This window comes from Wickerhamomyces anomalus (genome assembly GCF_001661255.1).
Source record: "Wickerhamomyces anomalus NRRL Y-366-8 unplaced genomic scaffold WICANscaffold_6, whole genome shotgun sequence".
Taxonomy (NCBI): domain Eukaryota; kingdom Fungi; phylum Ascomycota; class Saccharomycetes; order Phaffomycetales; family Wickerhamomycetaceae; genus Hansenula; species Hansenula anomala.
Genome location: NW_017567115.1, coordinates 865,952 through 885,800, shown reverse-complemented (window position 1 = coordinate 885,800; position 19,849 = coordinate 865,952). Strand labels below are relative to the sequence as shown.

The 19,849-nt window shown below is 33.9% G+C and overlaps 6 protein-coding genes across 6 annotated transcripts; 3 read left to right on the top strand and 3 right to left on the bottom strand.

The window, feature by feature from the left end:
- Positions 1-3,390: 3,390 nt before the first annotated feature.
- On the top strand, positions 3,391-5,694 carry GEF1 (Gef1p; the record flags this gene model as incomplete). The annotated part of the gene is made up of 1 exon (XM_019182297.1): positions 3,391-5,694. One exon carries the CDS (start codon positions 3,391-3,393, stop codon positions 5,692-5,694), a length of 2,304 nt encoding a protein of 767 aa, XP_019036946.1.
- A 109-nt stretch (positions 5,695-5,803) lies between these two features.
- Positions 5,804-9,199, bottom strand: URB2 (ribosome biogenesis protein URB2; the record flags this gene model as incomplete). Its single annotated transcript, XM_019180495.1, has 3 exons — positions 9,172-9,199; positions 5,841-9,105; positions 5,804-5,808 (listed from the first exon to the last, which is right to left on the bottom strand). The coding sequence occupies exons 1-3, from the start codon at positions 9,178-9,180 to the stop codon at positions 5,804-5,806; spliced, it is 3,279 nt and encodes a 1,092-aa protein (XP_019036945.1). The 5' UTR covers positions 9,181-9,199.
- Positions 9,200-9,724: 525 nt separating this feature from the next.
- Positions 9,725-11,485, top strand: NUP85 (Nup85p; the record flags this gene model as incomplete). Its single annotated transcript, XM_019180548.1, has 1 exon — positions 9,725-11,485. A coding segment is annotated over one exon (1,761 nt), but the record flags the coding sequence as incomplete, so codon positions are not given.
- A 380-nt stretch (positions 11,486-11,865) lies between these two features.
- Positions 11,866-12,928, bottom strand: VMA3 (H(+)-transporting V0 sector ATPase subunit c). Its single transcript, XM_019184216.1, has 3 exons — positions 12,859-12,928; positions 12,505-12,517; positions 11,866-12,451 (listed from the first exon to the last, which is right to left on the bottom strand). The coding sequence occupies exons 1-3, from the start codon at positions 12,873-12,875 to the stop codon at positions 11,996-11,998; spliced, it is 486 nt and encodes a 161-aa protein (XP_019036943.1). The 5' UTR covers positions 12,876-12,928; the 3' UTR covers positions 11,866-11,995.
- Positions 12,929-13,521: 593 nt separating this feature from the next.
- SNU13 (RNA binding protein SNU13) lies at positions 13,522-13,902 on the top strand (the record flags this gene model as incomplete). Its single annotated transcript, XM_019182239.1, has 1 exon — positions 13,522-13,902. The coding sequence occupies one exon, from the start codon at positions 13,522-13,524 to the stop codon at positions 13,900-13,902; it is 381 nt and encodes a 126-aa protein (XP_019036942.1).
- A 105-nt stretch (positions 13,903-14,007) lies between these two features.
- MLO127 (Mlo127p) lies at positions 14,008-17,400 on the bottom strand (the record flags this gene model as incomplete). Its single annotated transcript, XM_019185168.1, has 1 exon — positions 14,008-17,400. The coding sequence occupies one exon, from the start codon at positions 17,398-17,400 to the stop codon at positions 14,008-14,010; it is 3,393 nt and encodes a 1,130-aa protein (XP_019036941.1).
- Between the last annotated feature and the right edge of the window lie 2,449 nt (positions 17,401-19,849).

Genomic DNA, 19,849 nt, shown 5'->3' with positions numbered 1-19,849 from the left:
TTTTAAACAACTTAAATAGCTACAAGAAGATAACATTGTTACATTCCATCATATTTCAGGTATCTCAAACTGCTCAGATTTTCTCACCAAGAAATACTCAGGTCCTGAAATTCAAAAGACATTAACCTCCACACCATTCAAGAATCATTTCTTTTTAAATCTATAGGTACTTCACTCATTCTTTCATATTCAATCACAACCAATTGAACACCGGTTAACAAAAGACAACACAATATAGTTCCAAATCAAGTTTCATCATATTTAATATTATTACATTCAATAAATACTCAGAAATGAGGGGGGGAATGTCAGGTATTACATAACCAGAATAACCAATTATGCACAATTCATCAATACTCAACATTTCACATCAACTATAAGAAGAATCAAGAATCCACTAATTGTAACATTATATGTATATTAATAGAACATCGGAATTACCTTATATACACACAGTAGAGGATATTCTGTCATTTACTTTTCAAATATATTTGTTAGAGGCCACAATTAGAATATGGAATAGACGCGAGTTTGACACATACGTGTTGATACGAGTTAATACAGTCACAACACGAGAAGTAGAAGTATTTCAGGTTCAAGAAGTTGTAATTGGGTGTTTGTGAAACTGATCTCGCTACCAAGAGCATTGAGGGAGTGTAAAACGGCCATGTTCTTGAACAGAGAACCAATCTAATGAGCAGGTCTGAGACCCGTATCAAACATAGTGATCTGGATTCAGCTGCTTATTTTCAGGTATTTACAGACAGACATAGATTTCTCTTTGATACTTTAAAGTTTTAAGGCATTTCTTATTGTCATAGTGTATCTTTTTGGTCTACTAGTGGATGGGTTGAAGAGCAAAACCCGGCAAGAAATTTCGACTCTTCTTCGATGTTCAATCGACCATTAAACAATTGGATATTAAGAGCAAACCAACTATATAACTGATATTTTACAAGATTTAGCATTGAATAGGAAACGCATAATTAATGATTCAATGGCTTTTTAAATTCAATTATTGGTCCATAAATTCAGTGAGCTGCCTTTCCAAAACATATGCATTATTCCCACAGAAGTTTTGTCAAATAGAAAAGAGCTTTTTGATCTTACTTTACAAACGGATTACCAAGAGCAAGAATAATATATTTTGTAGTTACTCTAGAGGACCTGCATTGTACGTTTGGGAAAGAACTGTCCCATCGAATTGTGTCATAAATACCTATTTGTTGACGCCTATAAAACGTGATCTCTTCAACCGTTTAGAAGTTGACTTTAACCAGCACTAATGAACCCAATAGACTCAGAAACAATTAATAAGGTCATACGCAGCTTCTCAATTAGTTCTATCATGGTTATCTCTGTAGTTATAGGGTTTCTGGCCCCTTTTTAAGGGTTTACATATGGAAAATTCAAAACTGCTTCGGCACTTCAGATGGACAACTGGCCTCTATAAGACTCTTCACTGCGTATATGCAACAGCGAACAGACTGAGTCATTATACCCATATATTAGGGACATAATACAATTTAGAGCTTAAAAATAGAAGCAAAGGTGATGGCTCTAGACTACGTTTTGCAATGGAAAGTCAACATGAAGTTTCAGGACTTAGCGAAATTTTTTTGAAAAATTTGAAGTGAAATTTTTTTTTGTCAGGTTCGGAGATGACACAAAAATATTTTGACACAAAAAATTTAAGTGAATTTTGACGATTTTGTCATCAATGTTTTGGAGCCAAAACGTTGTGCAAATGAGATACTTCAAGTACTTTAAGATACAATGGTATATGAACAACACTTTCATATAAGCACTGGAAAAAAGAAAGCTCAACAGATATACGAAATTAGTGCACCAAGATAGGACCTTCTTACAATTGTAACTATCACCATATCTTTCTACATTTCAGCCAGATCTCACTTAAAATTCTCATTGAATAATAGAAATTATACAGCAGCATATCTAGAGTACAGAGCGGTACTTCATGGACTTTCAAAAGTTGCTCTTGTGGTTACATATTGTCTCAAGATTTTGCGGTTCGCTTTTCAGATTAGCTCCGCAGGGAACCAATATAAGCAGTGGCTTTATTTTTCCCTTCGACCCATTTTTTACACTCAAAAAACAGTTCAGCATATTTCCCAGCATCGAAAGTTCACTATTCGCACATATTCCAGAAATAATCTGTTGGTGTGGAGCGGTGAAGCTATTGGTTGGCCCGCATAGTCATGAATGTCAAAATATCAGCTGTGAAACGTTCAGGTTCATCACCAATTGACTTTGAACTAATTCTTAAAAAGGTCCCCATGTTAGGCCACTGCTCTCTAGGTATCCATAAATATAGAACATGTATACACTCCAGCGTTGACGCTTCATATAACGCGTGGAGAAGTTGGCCAGTTTATTTCCAGGCTATTTTTCAAAAATTCAGCAGTAATACAGCAAACATTCCAGAGCCACCAGACACTCTGAAACTAAACCAAATATATTTCCCTAATTTCAAATAGCTGTTTTCCATGTAGTATCTATCACAAACCTTTTACGACCTCCATACCCTTAACTATTATAGATTTTGTACTAAATTGTCAAAACTTTAGCACCAACTTTTCAACTAAAACGCCAAAGTTAAGGACATTCACGGCTCCAAAATGAAACAAACTTCAATCATTCATAACCTAAGCCAATGCAGTGCTCATCCCAAGCAGTCACTCATAATATGGAAACGTTGGCGTTGAGATATCCTGGAAACCATTTGGCAAACTCGCGTTAGAATCTCAGGTCTTAGTCATTTTTTTTAGATTTTTGAAAAAATATCAGCACTTTTCAGATTTTTTGGCTTTTTTGATCCTCCCAACCAAAATCTGTCATTTTTTATCGGGGATCTGTCATTTTCTCACGGGATTTCAAGTTGATTCTTTTTTTTTGTGTGCGAAAAAAAAAATCCCTAACAAATTTGGGTTCTACCAGGAGCTTGTGGTGAGAGTATATTATCAGTACTAATTGATTACGACTTGGTGATTAGAATGTGTAAAATTATTGTGTATTTCTTATAGTTGGAATCCTTTTTGATTAAAACAGAGAATTAAACCAAGTATTGAATCCATTTGATCGTGAATAGCCAGTAAAGAGTATTGATGAATACAGATCACCATTATCTTCTTCAGTAGTACTCACTTGAGCTTCTATTACTGCTCAATAGCTTTCATGCAATTAGCAATTAGCTTAGTTAAAGTCCTGTGTAATTGAGAAAAGTGCACTTTTTGATCAAACTTTTTGTACGTATTTCGATATCTCAAGGGTCAAGAAACAAAACAACTTTTAAAAATCAGAAAATCAGAAAATGAAAATCAGCATTTCGCGAATTGCAACGTATCAACAACATCACCAAAACATGCCTCAATGACACACAGCAGCTCGTCCTTCCAACTAGAACTGGACCAGATAGATGTTACTGGCGACTCAGTGCCATGGGACTCCAACATCCCCCAGCTGGCAAAGTTCAACGACTTCAAAACCATAGACTGGGTCAATGACAACCTACAGAGTAATAAAAGAAAACTATTCCTACAGAAAACACAATCAAACTTCAAACTATTGAAGATATACCAATCCTTACAGACCTATATCATACTCACGCTGGTCGGTATAACTATCGGTGTTGTCGCTGGGAGTTTGAACATCGTTACTGAATATCTATCAAACTTACGAACCGGTTATTGTTCTTCACATTTCTATCTAAATAGGAATTTCTGCTGCTGGGGTGAATTAAACGAATCTCAATGTTCCAATTGGGTGGAATATTCATCTTTTGCACCATTCAACTATATAATGTTCATTTCCATTTCGTTAACACTGGGGTTTATTGCTTGTTCGTTAGTGCTACACTATGCGCCTGCTGCTGCTGGTTCAGGAATCTCAGAGATCAAATGCATAGTCTCAGGCTTCACCCTGAGTGGGTTTTTAAACACTTGGACTTTTATAATCAAGGCAATTGGGCTACCCTTGGCCATTGCTTCCGGGCTAAGTGTGGGTAAAGAAGGTCCCTCTGTTCATTATGCTGTTTGTGTGGGGAGTATTATCTCCAAAATCTTGCTAAGACGTGAATCTTCAAAGACAAGTTCATCCTTGACTTTTAAAAACATATTGGTTGCTTCAAGTGCTGCTGGTGTTGCTGTTGCGTTTGGTAGTCCAATGGGTGGTGTCTTGTTCTCCATTGAGGAGATTTCAAACATGTTTAAGTTGTCAACAATGTGGGAATCTTATTATTGTTCATTAGTTGCAGTGTTCATATTGAAATTGATGAATCCTTTCAGAACTGGGCAAGTCGTTATGTTTGAAGTTTCTTATGATCAGGATTGGCATTTCTTAGAGATCCCATTCTTTATAATCTTGGGATTATTTGGAGGTGGATACGGTATCCTAATTAGTAAATTCAATATCAAGACGGTTAGTTTCAGAAGGAAATTCCTTACAAATTTCGCAATGAAGGAAGTCCTCACATTAGCTTTAATAACATCTGTCATTTCATATTTTAATGATTTTTTAAAATTGGATATGACTGAAGGCATGCAAATATTATTTGAAGCTTGTAATGATTCTTTTGAAAATCATAAAATTTGCAACCTTTCCACAAATTATAAAATCTTCAACACTTTAACAACCCTGATCTTGGCAACAATCATTAGAATGGTTTTAATCATCCTAACTTATGGTTGTAAAGTCCCAGCTGGTATATTTGTCCCATCAATGGCCTGTGGAGCAACATTCGGTAGAGCCCTGGGTATATTGGTTCAAATTGCCCACAAGAATTTCCCCAATTCAAAATACTTCACAACTGGTTGTCTTGCTGATAATTCAAAATGTATCACGCCGGGGACTTATGCATTCTTGGGTGCAGGTGCTGCTCTAAGTGGGATCACTCATTTGACTGTCACCGTTGTGGTGATTATGTTCGAATTGACTGGTGCTTTGAAATATATCATTCCAACAATGATTACAGTCGCTGTGACAAAGATCATTAATGATAAGTATGGGAAAGGTGGGATTGCTGATCAAATGATTGTTTTCAATGGGTTGCCATTCATTGATCCTCATGAAGATCATGATTTTTTTGAACATCCTGTTGATGATGCAATGTGTGTGAAGACTGCTTCGTTGCCTGAAACTGGGTTGACTTTGGAAAATTTGAGGATTATCATTTCCGATACTGACTTCCAAACTTTCCCCATAATTCAAAGTTTGCAAAATCCATTGATTAAGGGAACAATTGGAAGAGATGAAATAATTGCAGTTTTAGATAAATCATCATCATCACCAGATATACCATGCAAATTCACTCCTTCAAATAAAACAAACTGTCTAGATTTCAGTCATTATATAAATGAAGCACCAATATCTGTGGAATTGGGCACTCCATTAGAAACAGTGCTGGATGTTTTCCATAAAGTTGGACCGAAATGTATACTAGTCCAACATGAAGGTTTACTACAAGGTTTGATTACAAGAAAGGACATCCTAAAATATGAATACTATTTACATCATTCACATCATCATGAAGATACAAATGAATTGAAGTTCCAGAAAGATGATTTAATCTGGGACAAGATCCAACATATTGATCAAATAATCACAACGTTCTACCAAAGAATCATTATAAAATTAACATCTTCAAGAGGTCGTTATACTCAACTAGATCAACAATAAACACTTTATTCAATCTGTTTTCCATTTCCCAATTTTTTTGTAATCATCATATAACGATCTATAATAAGTTCTCCCTGAATAATCTAACGAAGTACTAACAAGAACCAATTCATCCTGTGACAACACATCAAACATACTGAACACACCAGGTAATATAGCCTCTCTAACATGTGAATCAAACGAATACTTCAGTGCAAAATAGATATAGGATAATAACAACACTGCTAAATGCTTTCTAAGAGCCTTCTTGGCCAATGAAGTTGAAGAGTTTAATCCATTAGAAGCTTCTTTGAAACTATGTTGGCTAGGTTCACATAGATTTGTCAATACTCTTGCAAACTTCTCACCTGCATTGATGGAACTGGATAAGACCCCATTATGTTGACGTTTTGATAAACATGCTAATAATGATTTGAATAGTGAAATGATTAGATGATGACGATTTGACAATCTGTATCTCTGGATCAATAATATGGTGGATAGTGTAGTTGTGAGGGATTGGTAAATTTCTTCACTATGGATGTTGTTGGAAATGAGTAGTGAATCTGCAGTTTTGGATAATAACGTTATGATTAATTCTAATCCATATTGTGTGATGATCCATGTTTTCTCAACGAGTAATGATTTGATGGAGTTTAAAATGTGGATTAAACCTTGTGAATGAGAAATTTTATGGAAATTGAGTAAAACAGTTGAAAGGGAATTGATGAAGAATTTAATTGAATCTGGTGAATCACGTTGGAAGAATTTCCAGTAAATTGACAAGATTTCAACAAAGTATAATGAATTGTCACTATTATCATTGAATGATTCAATCAATACTTTAAAAGATTTTGAAAATTCCTCTTGGGTTAATGAAGATACAACATTTCCTAAACCTTTCAACAATTCTTCACTGGAGATCCCTGAATCCCTTAGGACAATGTATAAAGCTTCAAAATATTCAATGGCAAAATCACCAGTTTGTGGAAATTTTGAAAACAACAAGAAAATATTTGTTTTTGCGACATTATCACCCTCTGTCAATTGCTTACCGAAATTTTGAATTGATGGTTTCAACAACTTGAAATCTTCAATACTTAGGTTTAATTGGTACAAGACATTTAATAACCATGATATTTCTGAATTTTTACCTTTGGACTTATCAATGAATGAATTTAATAACCTCTTGGATGCATTGACAAATGCAGATTTCAATTCCAATACATTGGAAGCATCAGTGCATGGAGGGTTTGACAAAATTGTGAATCCAATGTAAAAAGATGAAGAAAGTTTATTACTCTTGTTTTGAGAAAATGATTGAGTAACATGATCAATTATAGAACTTATGAAATCCTGACTTGTTGTTTCTTTGATTTGTTGAATGTAATGAGGCCATATTTTTTCAAAAAGGTTGGTTTCTGGGAAAGTGTCCACAATTTTGTAAATTGTTGAAATGTCTGATTCAATCTTTGATCTGAATGTAGGTGTTTGTAAAATGTGTTGAATTGTTTCAAGGATAATTTGCTTGTTTGATGAATGCTTGCTTAAAACTTCGTCAACTAATTGATCAAGTATCAATGATTTTAATCTTCTTGGATAACATTGTATTGGAATCAATTGCAAAACTTGGATCTTAAATGATTTATCAGCTTTCTTATCGCTGAAAGAAGAACTGATTTGATTGATTAAAGTTTCTGTAATCTTTTGTTGTTCAAATAATAAATCATTTTCAAATATCTTTGATGCAGAATTCACATCAGATAGTAATAAATCAACAATCTGCTCAATTTGTTCACTTGTAAATAACAAGTTTACAAGCACAAACCAACGAGTGAATACAGTTTGCAAGATTTCAGATGTTAGTTTTGATTTCTTCAAGAAACTTAGAAATTTTGGTGCAAGTGGTGAAATATCATATTCAAAAATTTCTCTAGTACGGAACAATGTATAATAATGATTAATATTTTTTGGAGATTTTGAATCCTTGATAATTTTTTCAAATCCACTAGAGTCCAAAATATCTTCATAAAGACATAAAAGTTGGAATTTAAGATACCACAATTGATCCTGGTCTTGGTTAATGCTCCAAATTGGACTGAATAATTCTCTGGCTTGTTGCACAAGTACTGTATCTTGAGTTTTGAACAAACCTTGAACCACAGTATTTAATAAAGTGAGTTCTGCAACATCAACATCAGATGATAACAAAAGATCAATCAAGGTCTTTAATTGTGAAAATGATAAAACATGAATATTATGAGAGACAACTTCAGTGAATTCCGATTTCAACCATCTTGAAGTTGGATTAGCTTTGATCACCTTTAGCCATAATTCAAAGAAGTTCACAAGTTCTCTAGCTCTTATGAAAGAGTTCACTAGCTGTTCACCAAGTTTCAAATCCTCTTCATAAACTTGTTCCTCGAGACTTGTCATTATCTTTTCTGAATTCTTGATACCAATTTCAATATCCAATTGCACAACAGAAGATACCAGGTTCCAATTTTGTTGATTATTTGAAAACTCCTTGTCAATAATAGTATCCAGAAATGTTTGGGATAAAGTTCTTTTGATGCTTGAAAGATATCCTAATAATTGCTCAGATGCAGTTGGGTGCTTTTCTGTAATTAAAGTAAACATCTTTTCAGCGGATTCAATGTCATTCTTGGAAATTGTGTCAATGATGATTCTATAATAATTAACAATGGCGCCTGTTGAAGGTTTCGTATTTATGAGTGATACCAAATTCGGTATTAATGATTCTTGTTGCTCTTTGGACAATAATATTTTCTTGATCAATGCTAACAATTGTGGGTATTGTTGTTGTCTTTTTTCTGACAATCTCAATATTGATGGTAATGAAGTTGATGCAAAATTAGTTGTGAATTTCTTAGATGTCTTTTCTGTACTTATTATTGATTGTAGAAATGAAGATATCCCATTGACTTTTATAGAAACTTCTTCTTCTTCTAGCTCATCTGAAAGTTTGTTCAATAATTCCAAGTATTGAGTCAATATGTCTAGTGAGAAGTCAAATACATTATTACTGATTACTGAATTGAATCTGACAAAATTGATTGTAGTTGTGATGGTTTCCAAAAATTGCTTGGAACTTTCAGTATGACTTAATGCAGATGCTAGTGCTTCACCGAACCTTAACCCTTGGAAAGTACGATTTCTAATCTTTGGTTGAGAATCCAATAATGTCCATGTTTTGTTGAAAAGTAACCATATCTCAGGATTCACTCTATATTTCTTGTATTTATTGTCACCTAACCTATCACACAGTAATTCGAATACAAAAATAACTTTATTGGGCAAGTAAACATCCAGCTTATCATCCAATAAATCGTTTGAAACTTGGATTATATCTTCAATGGATGTATCTTTGGATCTCAAGAATCTGGTGATCCCTTCAGCTGACCACTCTTTCTATTGAGAAAACCTCATGTTAGCATACAGTTCTCACACAAGTATCTTCAATTCTATAACACTTACCTGAGCCATTATACCCTTTTTAATCCCTGGTTTTAAACCTGATTCAGCCAATTTTTACTGATGAGATGAGCTTCACGATAATTTTTTTTACTACTATCATTTTCGCGAACTTTACCCGCAAAATGCCAAAAATTTGAGATCGATCGAATTGTTTACACTTTTGAAAGAAAACATCAAAACTTTTAAAAGTTCAAAGCTCAGTTTCAAGAGATTTTGGTGGTGAATAATGGCATTTCAGATCCATCAAGATGACTCCATGGTGAATCCCCAGGTTAATGATGTTGATTTAATGGATGAAACATTCGACTTTGTCGATGACGAAAGTGATCAAGATGAAGACTCTGAACTAGATCAAGAATTGGACCCAGTATCCAATGTGTTGCTGAAGAGATTTGATGATGCGCCAATTGGGGCAGGTGGTGTTGAGCAATGGAGCAAAACCTCGAGAATACTCAAGTTCAAATTGAATCCAAATGGTATAAATGGTGTTGGATTCATTTCACAAGATCCAACTAGTGACAAGGAAATCAAGGTTTTCCCTCAAGAAACTAAACTATATCCAGCTACAATCCCTCAATTCGATTCATCTCCACTTTACACTGATTATATTTCAAGTTTATACAGCATATATGAAGCATTGGGAGATGAAAGATATTACTCAGTCGCAACAATAGGGTTGATTAAAAAGAATGCTCAGAAAGAGCAAACAGAGGTGTTGAATAAGGCAATGTCATTAACTATAAAAGAATTAGAACTATACATTGAACGCAAACAAGATCAAGAAGATTCAGACGCTAGTATCTTTGAATTAGAGGAATGTTTATTTATATTGAACTGTTTGAAAGCTGTTTATTTTGCGGAAGATTATGAAGTCCCAACATTATTATCCAATTGGGTCAATAGAGCTGACCCTCAACCAAGTTTGGAATTAAGTGAATCCATAATGAACTCTGCTAAACCTTATGAACATCCATTTTTCTGGAAATTTGTTAACCAATTAGTTCTCAGAGGTTTATATCAAAATGCATCAGAAGCTATCAAAAGTTCAAATTATCAAGACTTGTCCAAAACGGATATAAATCTATTCAACCTCTTTACTGATGCTGAAAATTTATTAAGAAATTACCCAAATCAAGCAAGTCCTGATATTTTCAAACAATGGAAAAAAGCTGCAGCTACTGCTGCTTCTAATGCCTCAATAAGGAACTCTAATAACACAGAACTAACTAAAAGCATCAAGACCCTTTTCAGCATATTGGCAGGTAATAAATCAGCTATTTTGGATAGTTCAGACACTTGGTATGAAGCATTAGTTGGGTTGATTTATTATCATATTCCATCTGCTGAGTTATTGAATGAATATTTCCAAGATGTGTTACAACATCATCAACCAGATAGAACTGTTGTTTGGGAAGTGGCAAGTGTTGATATCTTTGAAGGTAATTTCCTCCAAGTATTAAGATCTTTAAGTTCTTTCAATACAGCTACAGCTGCTTACGTCTCTGCATTATGTGAAGCTAAAGGTTTATTAAGAGGTTATTCATTAGATGAAGATGAAAATGGTAAAATCTCGTCAACATTTGCATCATTATTAGATCAAGATTTATTTTCAACAAGGAATGTTTCTGAATTCTTGTTACATGGACATGCTCTAGATTGTTTAGCTGTGGAGGCATTAATCCCTGTGGGGATTGGTCTTTTAGCATTATCAAGAAATCCAACAGCAAGAAGTGTTATTGCTGAATATGTACCAAAATATAATTTCAAAACAAATGATGATATTGAATGGGCTTTAACTATATGTGCTAGTTTGAAACTACCACAAATTGCACACGTTATATTCAGAATTGCTGCACAAAGATCATTAAGTAATGGATTATTATTAGAAGCCCTAACATTATTTGCACGTGCTGGTGAGATTGAGTTTGTTAAACATCATTGTTGGTTAATTTTTGAAAGTTCTTTAATCCGTGGTGAACCTATTGATGATATTATTATAAATGCAGTTGTTGATGATTCAATCGTGATACAAGATATTGATCCTGAAACTTTAAAACTTTCACCTGTTTTACGTCAACTATTAGCACCATATGCTATTTTGTACCAGTTTTGGAAATTAAAGAAAGAAGGTTCGTTAAATTTGGCATTGAATAGATTAATATCATTGTTGAAATTCCCACATTTACCTCCAAGATTATTTGGTTTATTAATTTCCCAAATTTTACCATTTATAATCTTTTTAACGCCTCCAAAAGTTTTATCCAAAAATGAGTTATTAACAGTTGTCAAGATTTTAGATGAATTTGATGAACAATTTATAAATCAAAAGGGTAAAAAATCATTAAAAGTTTTAAAAGAAGCTAATCATTTATACAAAATATCAGTTGATGAAACTAAGCTGAAACACAAACCAGAAAGTTTTTGGGTTAAACAGTTAAAAGAAACAGAGATTCCAATTCCTTCAGATTTAACACTTTTGTTAAGATTAGTGAGAAGAAATATTGCTGTTGAAATAGGTAGATCATTCATGGAAGAGAGTTATAACTAACTCATGTATGTGTATACATCTCTACAATAAAGTTTAAAGTGACGATTAAAGATAAAAAATGAAAATAATAATTATATAGAAGATTTTTTTGAATTGTATTAATGATAGTAATAATAAAACAAAAAAAATTACATTAGAAACTATTGGGTCAACCAGGTGATCAAATTTTTATTGTTTCCACTTTTTCTATAATATGAAGATATTTTTTGGATAGGTGTGAAGGTGGGTAGAGATGATGAATTTTTGATTAATCTCATTCTAATTAATGAAGTTCAATTAACAAACAACATCTTGGTTGGCACGAGAGTTCAATAATAAGGCAACAATCAACCCATAAAGACCTAAAACTTCAGCAAAAATTAAAATCAAAATCATACCAACAAATAATCTTGGTTGTTGAGCAGTACCACGAACACCAGCATCACCAACAATACCAATGGCGAAACCGGCAGCTAAACCTGATAAACCAACAGATAAACCAGCACCTAATTGGATGAAACCAGTGTATAAAGCTTGTGTTTGTTTTAAAGAATCTGAAACTAAAACAGAAACAACTAAACCATAAATAGCAATAATACCAGCCATAATAACTGGGACAATGTTTTTAACTAAAAGATCTGGTCTTAAAACAGAGGTGGCACAGATACCAACACCTGATTTAGCAGTACCGTAAGCAGCACCAAAACATGTAAAGATGATGGCGGAAGCACAACCTATAGAACCAAAGAATGGCTAAAATGGAGAGTTAGTAAGACGAAAGCTAATACGTTTCAAGGAGGACATACGGCATAAACTGGACTATAATACTAATGTTAGGAAAAATGATTCAAATGAAGTAAATCTATCATGAGATGAATTGTGGTTGAACGTGGCACCTTATCTTCTGGAGATAAACGATGAACAACTAGAATCAAAGCAATTGTATCGATTAAAAGACTCAATGGGGTGTATTCGCCTCCATTATCATTACTCTTTGTACCAGGACTCAATAAAGTGCCAAATTCCAGTGCTTTTGGTGAAACATCTCGACACTTATGTCCCTTCAATGATAACAAATAATCGCATTGCCAATTCATCAACAACCAATTGCTTCTCAACCACAATCGATCCCATCAAGATTCTCTCTCAAGGCAACATACCAAAGATCAGAAGACATCGTGAAGTAACTCTGTGAATATGATTTAATAGACTAATTGTAGTTCAAATATACGACTTTGTAGTAGTTGAATCCTGAAATACACTCAAATTCAAAAAAAATGTTGATTTAAAAAGGGAGGCAGTCAAATTAACATCTCGAAATTTACCCGGGTCTCGACAGAAAATGGATGCGAACTTTTGCAATAAAACAATGGTATTTTTAAGGGAATTGAGGTGAAAATGAAGGGATTTTAGTAAGAAAAGTGATTATGATATAGTATTATTAGTTTTCCCTTGGTTCTTGGGTATTATATCGAGTTTCTCACGAATTGTACAAATTCCATCCTGTAGACTTCCTAATCGGGAAGTTTAATCGTATTCTCATTTCTATAAAGTCAGTATAGCAGGGTAATAATTCATATCTGGTTCGAGACACACCATGGAAAATTTTTTTTCTATGTGCCAATATGAAAAAAGAAAAATTTATAGAGATGAGCTTCTACCTTCAACTTCTTTTCCCTTTCTTCAGATCAATATCTCATTAGAGGCGAGCTATTTGAAAGAAAGAAAGTGCTATTTTTGCAAGGAACCTCTTTTTAAACCCCCACTACTGTCAATAACAACAACAACTATTTGTATTCAAGTTTTACCAAATTATTAAAAAAATGTCTGCTCCAAATCCAAAAGCTTTCCCATTAGCTGATTCTGCTTTAACTCAACAAATCCTTGATGTTACTCAACAAGCTCAAAACTTGCGTCAATTGAAAAAAGGTGCCAATGAAGCTACCAAAACTTTGAACAGAGGTATCTCTGAATTCATCATCATGGCTGCTGACACTGAACCAATTGAAATTATGTTACATTTACCTTTATTATGTGAAGATAAAAACGTTCCATACGTTTTCGTCCCATCTAAAACTGCTTTAGGTAGAGCTTGTGGTGTTTCAAGACCAGTTATCGCTGCTTCAATCACTACTAATGAAGGTTCAACTTTGAAAAACCAAATTTATGCTGTTAAAGACAAGATTGAAACTTTATTAATCTAATCAGCACTACAATAATTTTTCATTCATTTGTATAATATACAATAACATAACATCAATAAGTTGATATTAATTTTTCATGCTCATTCATTAAATCAAAAATTGTAGCTAAAGTAATACACATTTTGATGATATGATTTCACCTCCAAGACCCTTATCATACCTCTTTATTAAATCACCATCAATAAAACCAAACGGAGCTTTATCATAACACTTTTTAGACCCTTTCACCGATTTAAAGGCAATAAATGAAGCCAATTTCGTTTCTTCATCTTGCTCTGTGGATAAAATAGGTTTCAATTCTCTAACAATAGTCTCTTGTGATTTTTCTAATATTGTGTTCACATCACTTGCAGTTATCAAACTCAAAATATAAAACCCACCATTCACAGACCCCAAGACAAAAAGATTCACTATATCTTCAAGACCGTTTACTTCAATATTACCATTGAATAATTGTGAAAATGTCTCCCTATTCAAACTGTTATTGCCAATTTTTCTGATAACATTGATCTGATCGTCAATATTGAATTGTGAGACAACAATACTAGAATCCTCCGATAAATAATGAACCTTTATATTTTTCAATGAATCTGCAGTAACAACAGTATTTTCAAATGTCTCCAACGCAGTCAAAAAATGGATGTTTTCCATTTCCTTAGAGCTTTCTTCAAATTTAAAAATTGAATCATCATCACCAACTATATCTTTCTTGACCTTCATTTCAAGCCTCGATATTCCCTTTAATAAATCACCAACAATGATGTCTGGACCAACAGACTCAATATGAGAAGTGAAATATCGAGTGCGATAAGAATCAGAAACTCTCTTCAATGAAAACTTAGAATCAGCAATAGAATATTCAATTTTGTAAGCAATCACAGAATCACCAGAGGCTATAATCATTCTATTAGCATGGTTTGTTAAGCTTTGAAATGTGACATTGATGTTGGGACAAGAGCATTGGTATTGTAAATGACCAAGCTCGTCAATTGAAAATAACATCAACGGTGGACCATGTTCATCTTGAGAGCCGTAAGCACACGACACAACAAAACACTGTGATAACACGTTCTCCATACCCAGTCCAATGTTCTCCTCTTCATATGTATCAATAAGTTCTTTGTGATATTGAGTGTTAACAACATCGGTGATTTCAATCCCAGGATCAAATTTATGAACAAATTTGGTTTCAAAATTATTATTGTCAATAACATGTAACTCTGAATTCCAAACCTCTCGGCCCTTGACCTTATCATAACTGAAACCGGTCAATGCAAACAAACTCAAATGAAGAAAGTTTTTAAACTTGACAGCTCTTCTAACTAATTTGGGAAACGACGTTTCATTTGTCAATATACTGAGTTCATTATTGCTCACAACTATCTCCTTCAAGTAACCATTTTCAAAACAAATTAGTTTTTGATCAATGGAATGGTATTTGATAAAATATGGAGCTCCAATGTTCAAATAGCCCCGATTTACAATGTTTCCAATCTCATCAAGCTCTATCTTCACCACATTTTCAGCATTGTAGGCAAGAAACGAAAACTCTGTGTAATCAACCAAAGTTACAGGGGCATCACCTATGTTAAGGTCAACAGTTGAGGTACCCACGCTAATTCCAATGGTACCAGATGCGTCACCTGTTATATAGCATACGGAGTTGCCAATCTTTTTGATCAAAACAGAATTGACTGCAAACAGAGATTTTCTAAGAATCTTTTTCTTCCCATTAACGAACAGTAAAACTGATCCATCCCAATTACCGACCATTATATGGGTTTCTTTGTTCAGTTTCAGTGCATATATTGTTGATGCATCATCGGATATTAAATGTTTATCATTTTTGTGTATCAATGTGTTACCTGAAACAAAGGTTATATTACCAGTCTTGTCAACATGACCCAAACTAATATCACTGTTGAACCTAGTTTTTCCGTTAATAAACACACCCCGTTCTGTAACAATCAGCAACTCATTATGAAATAAAGACAAATCTAAAAGATTCCCATCAACTTCTTTCAAACCATGGAAATCATCAACCTCCGTGAAACCAGTTTGATCCAGTTTGAAAATTCGAACAGCGTCAAATAAATTGAAAACAAAGTGGTCATCAAAAATCCATAGATTCAGCACACCAGTTTCTATTGGCAATTTCCTTCCAATTTTACTGAGCTTAGCATTATATCCTTTAAACTCCGTATTGATGTAACCAGATCCTAATCCACTTCCTCCGCAAACTTGAATCTTTGGTAATGCTGTTCCAGAGATGTTGAAATCAAGAATTGGAGAAATATACTTTTTCCTATCAAGATCTTTAAAAGATTTTCTCTTTATGTCTAGCCTGATAACTCTAAAAGAAGTTGGACCGTGCAAGGCAAAAACATCAGAGCACATCTGCGTAATGATCTTGGAGGAGTCTAAGTCACCAGCATATTTATCAACTTTCCAACAATTAATTACAAGCTCACCTTTAATAGGATCCAGATCCGTTTGCAATTCAGAAACGAAAAGTTCATTCGTGTTGGACATGAACACCAACTTGATTGAACCAGAATCACTCCCTTCAAAAAAAACAGCCGCAGTGGTATTCCAACTATGACCTTTTGGGAGCATTTTTTTCAGACAACACTGCTTTGAATGGTTGTGGTCGATGACCAATGATGTATCTTCAACTGCATCAAGCACTGTGGATAGAGAAACAGCATTGTAATATGGAGCTGTTTTTAAATATATCCCAGATTTACCAAACACAAAGCATCCAATGGTGCTGCTCAACAAAATTGGTTTGATCTCTTCTTCCAGTTGAAGGTTTGACAGAAATAACAAGGAATTCTCCTTCTTGATAAAAGTTTTCAAATAGTAGTTAAATAGATCATCTCTGTATAGAACTAATATAAATGGTTCGTCTCCATCATCATATGTACTCAATTTCTCAACTATCATTGGTGTCCTTGCTTCTCTTCCATTTTTGGGGAATGACATTACTAATGGCTTTTTAAATAATGATTTCTTCTTCTTTTTCTTCAGTTGTATAAATTCTTGTAGCTCCATCTCCGAAATCCTTTCATCAATCTCATGAAACCACGCCATGCCTTCTAATGTAAAGTACCCTACCAAAGAGTCCCTTTGATTCACCACCAGAGTGTTGGATTGAATTGAAAATGTACCATCATGACCATCAGTATTCAAATCAAAAACCTCCAACAAGACCTCTTTCTGTAATGTCTCAAACCCAATGACAAAAACCTTGCTTGAACCTGTAGTAACAACTAAGAACACATTTTGAGACTTGAATAACTTGATTGTTGTAATATCTGAAACATTATCATACAGATCTATAGCTCTCTCCAGCTTTAGTTGATCACCTTGCAAGGAATATATCTCAATACAACTTGATTTGCCAACGACTAAAAACTCAGTGTTTCCAACCAGCTTTGCGTAGACGATACCAACAATGTCATTTGGTGCTATGAGTGTATTCAAGACAAATGACATTTCATTGGTTCAAAAGTGAATTCGATTGATTAAATACAAATTAAATTGTTGTAGCACAAAAACAAAACATTACAATAAAAACACAAAAACGCAATTTGCGAAATATCCAGTAGGCGCAATTTCCCCATTTAGTACGTCAATTGGCGTAACTTTGCGTCAACGGTAATTAATTGCGCTCGATTCTGCTGATTTGATCTTACACTATAAAGGTTTGATTTTGTAATGTGTTACTGACTTGTATACTATTTACACTTTACATTTTCTATGAATTATACCACATATCATTTATATTTTAGTTAGTTGACTGTCTGTAGCACGTTGTTGAGCTTGTAACTGAGAAGATCGAAAAACGAAACGCAAAACCTGTTGTTTGGTTATAGGTTGCAAGATCGACCAGGCAGCCTAGTTAGGCCCTAGTAAACTACATCATTTTACAAAGTATTCGAGATTCGAAATACACTACAATCAGGATTTATGTAAACTACGCCAGTCGCCATTACAAGAAACGAGAATCAAATGAGGTATTAGCCTTTTGGTATCATCATCCATGCCATTAAAACCAGGAGTCATTTACCAAGAACGTGAGTCATTTGATAACAGTATAATCATAGTCGTAAGTTTCACAAGTCCATTCATGATCAAAAGAAAACGGTATTCGGCATCTTTGTAAAGTTTCAATTCACATTTTGCATTTGGTCATCTCATTCAGACAGCTGAACTAATTAAAGTATTGATGGGTAAATATGGTTCATTTGGCACTCTGATAACACACTAATTTAGTCTGATTCTTAGGAAGTTGGAGCTGTTGAATGATAGAACTGATCCTTGGTAAACCTAATACATCTCTTGAAGTCCAGCAGCATCACAAATGATAACCATCCTTTGAAAGAACCAAATTACCGGCAGTTTGAATGATATGTAGCTGAGGGTGCTTGCCTTTAATGGAATGTGTATAATTGGGTACAAAACAACTTGTGTAAATTTGTTGTATATGTTTTCTATGTTATCTATGTTTTTGTTTTTGTGTCACAAAATTTACCCAAGCCGGCGTTTTGGCCCAAAATGGTAATGCGCGATGACATTAGGCAATATTGGAAGCAACAGTTTAAATGTAATTCTATGTTACAATAAACCAGAAAATTAGACAAAAAAGTTGAAATACAATATATAGGCTACTAAATTTTCCCCACTCACAAAATTGGAGCAGCGAGAGCCATTTGGTACTATTAAGCGGTTTGGTCACATGACTAAATTTTCTAGCGCAAATAACGAAACAAAATCATATGACACAAATATAAAGAAACTGTATATATAGTCATTAAGCTTCTATATCTAATCTAGTTCTATAAATTTTGGTATATTTCAACTTTTTTTTTGGTTTATGAAATTTCAAAACTTTTAACGACGTACCTATCTTAAATATATCATACAAATAAGGGTAAAACATTACTGTTCATGAAATTTTTCTCAAAACAGCCTAAAAGTTGATTAACTTAATAGAGAATTCAGTTTTATAAATTATGAAATATTTTAAAGTATATGAACTCTCTCATATTATGTCCAATAATTTTGCTTGAAAATGACAATTTCGAGTGGGTAGGCCGTTTTTTTTTATTTCACCAGATAATTTCAGTCGCGAAAACCTAGCAGACTACAAAGAACAATAATCGACACGGAATTCTGAGCTGATCAGACGTCTACTAACGACGCTGGTGCTAGTGTTAGTGCCTTAATACTATAAGGAAATTTGAAAATATTTAATTATTAACCGATGTTTAATTTACACTCAAAAAGTAAGTTATATCAATTATAATGCTACAAGCTTCGTGATTGCTCGAAAGTGACCAAACGTAGTTCAATTAATCAAAGGTTTTATTTAAAGCTTACAGCTCATAGATCTGATTTGCTCGTCCATGACAGCCTGAGCTTCATAGCTCTCTGCTCATCAAAATATTTCACCTTCCATGGTACCCAAACACCCCGAAAACACTGTCTTCGTGACTTCTTTGGTATCACATTTCTTCAAAACGCCACATATCAGCAAAAATCCACCACCAAGTGAAACTCTAGCCATTTGACTACCTTGAGAAGCTGAAGATTCCATTGAATTGCACGATCCGCTTAACAATATTTTCCAAAAAACACTTGAAATGCTGATTCACGGGTTTCAAACTTTGTATCACAACTTTCCAAAAAGTAGCTCTAGAGCACCAATCAAAACACCAAAAGTTGTATTTCCACCTCTACTTTCCAAATCAGTACCCCTTTGAACATGGGAATTCCTCTGACGAGCTATAGTGTTCATTTTATCGGATTCACAATCCATCCATGTATCACCACACCACCATCTTTTGCATATTCCAATTTCAACAACTTCACTTTTGCCAAATCTGACACCTAAACTGGAAAATTCTCAAGATTTTGATATATAAACCACTTTCAAAATAAC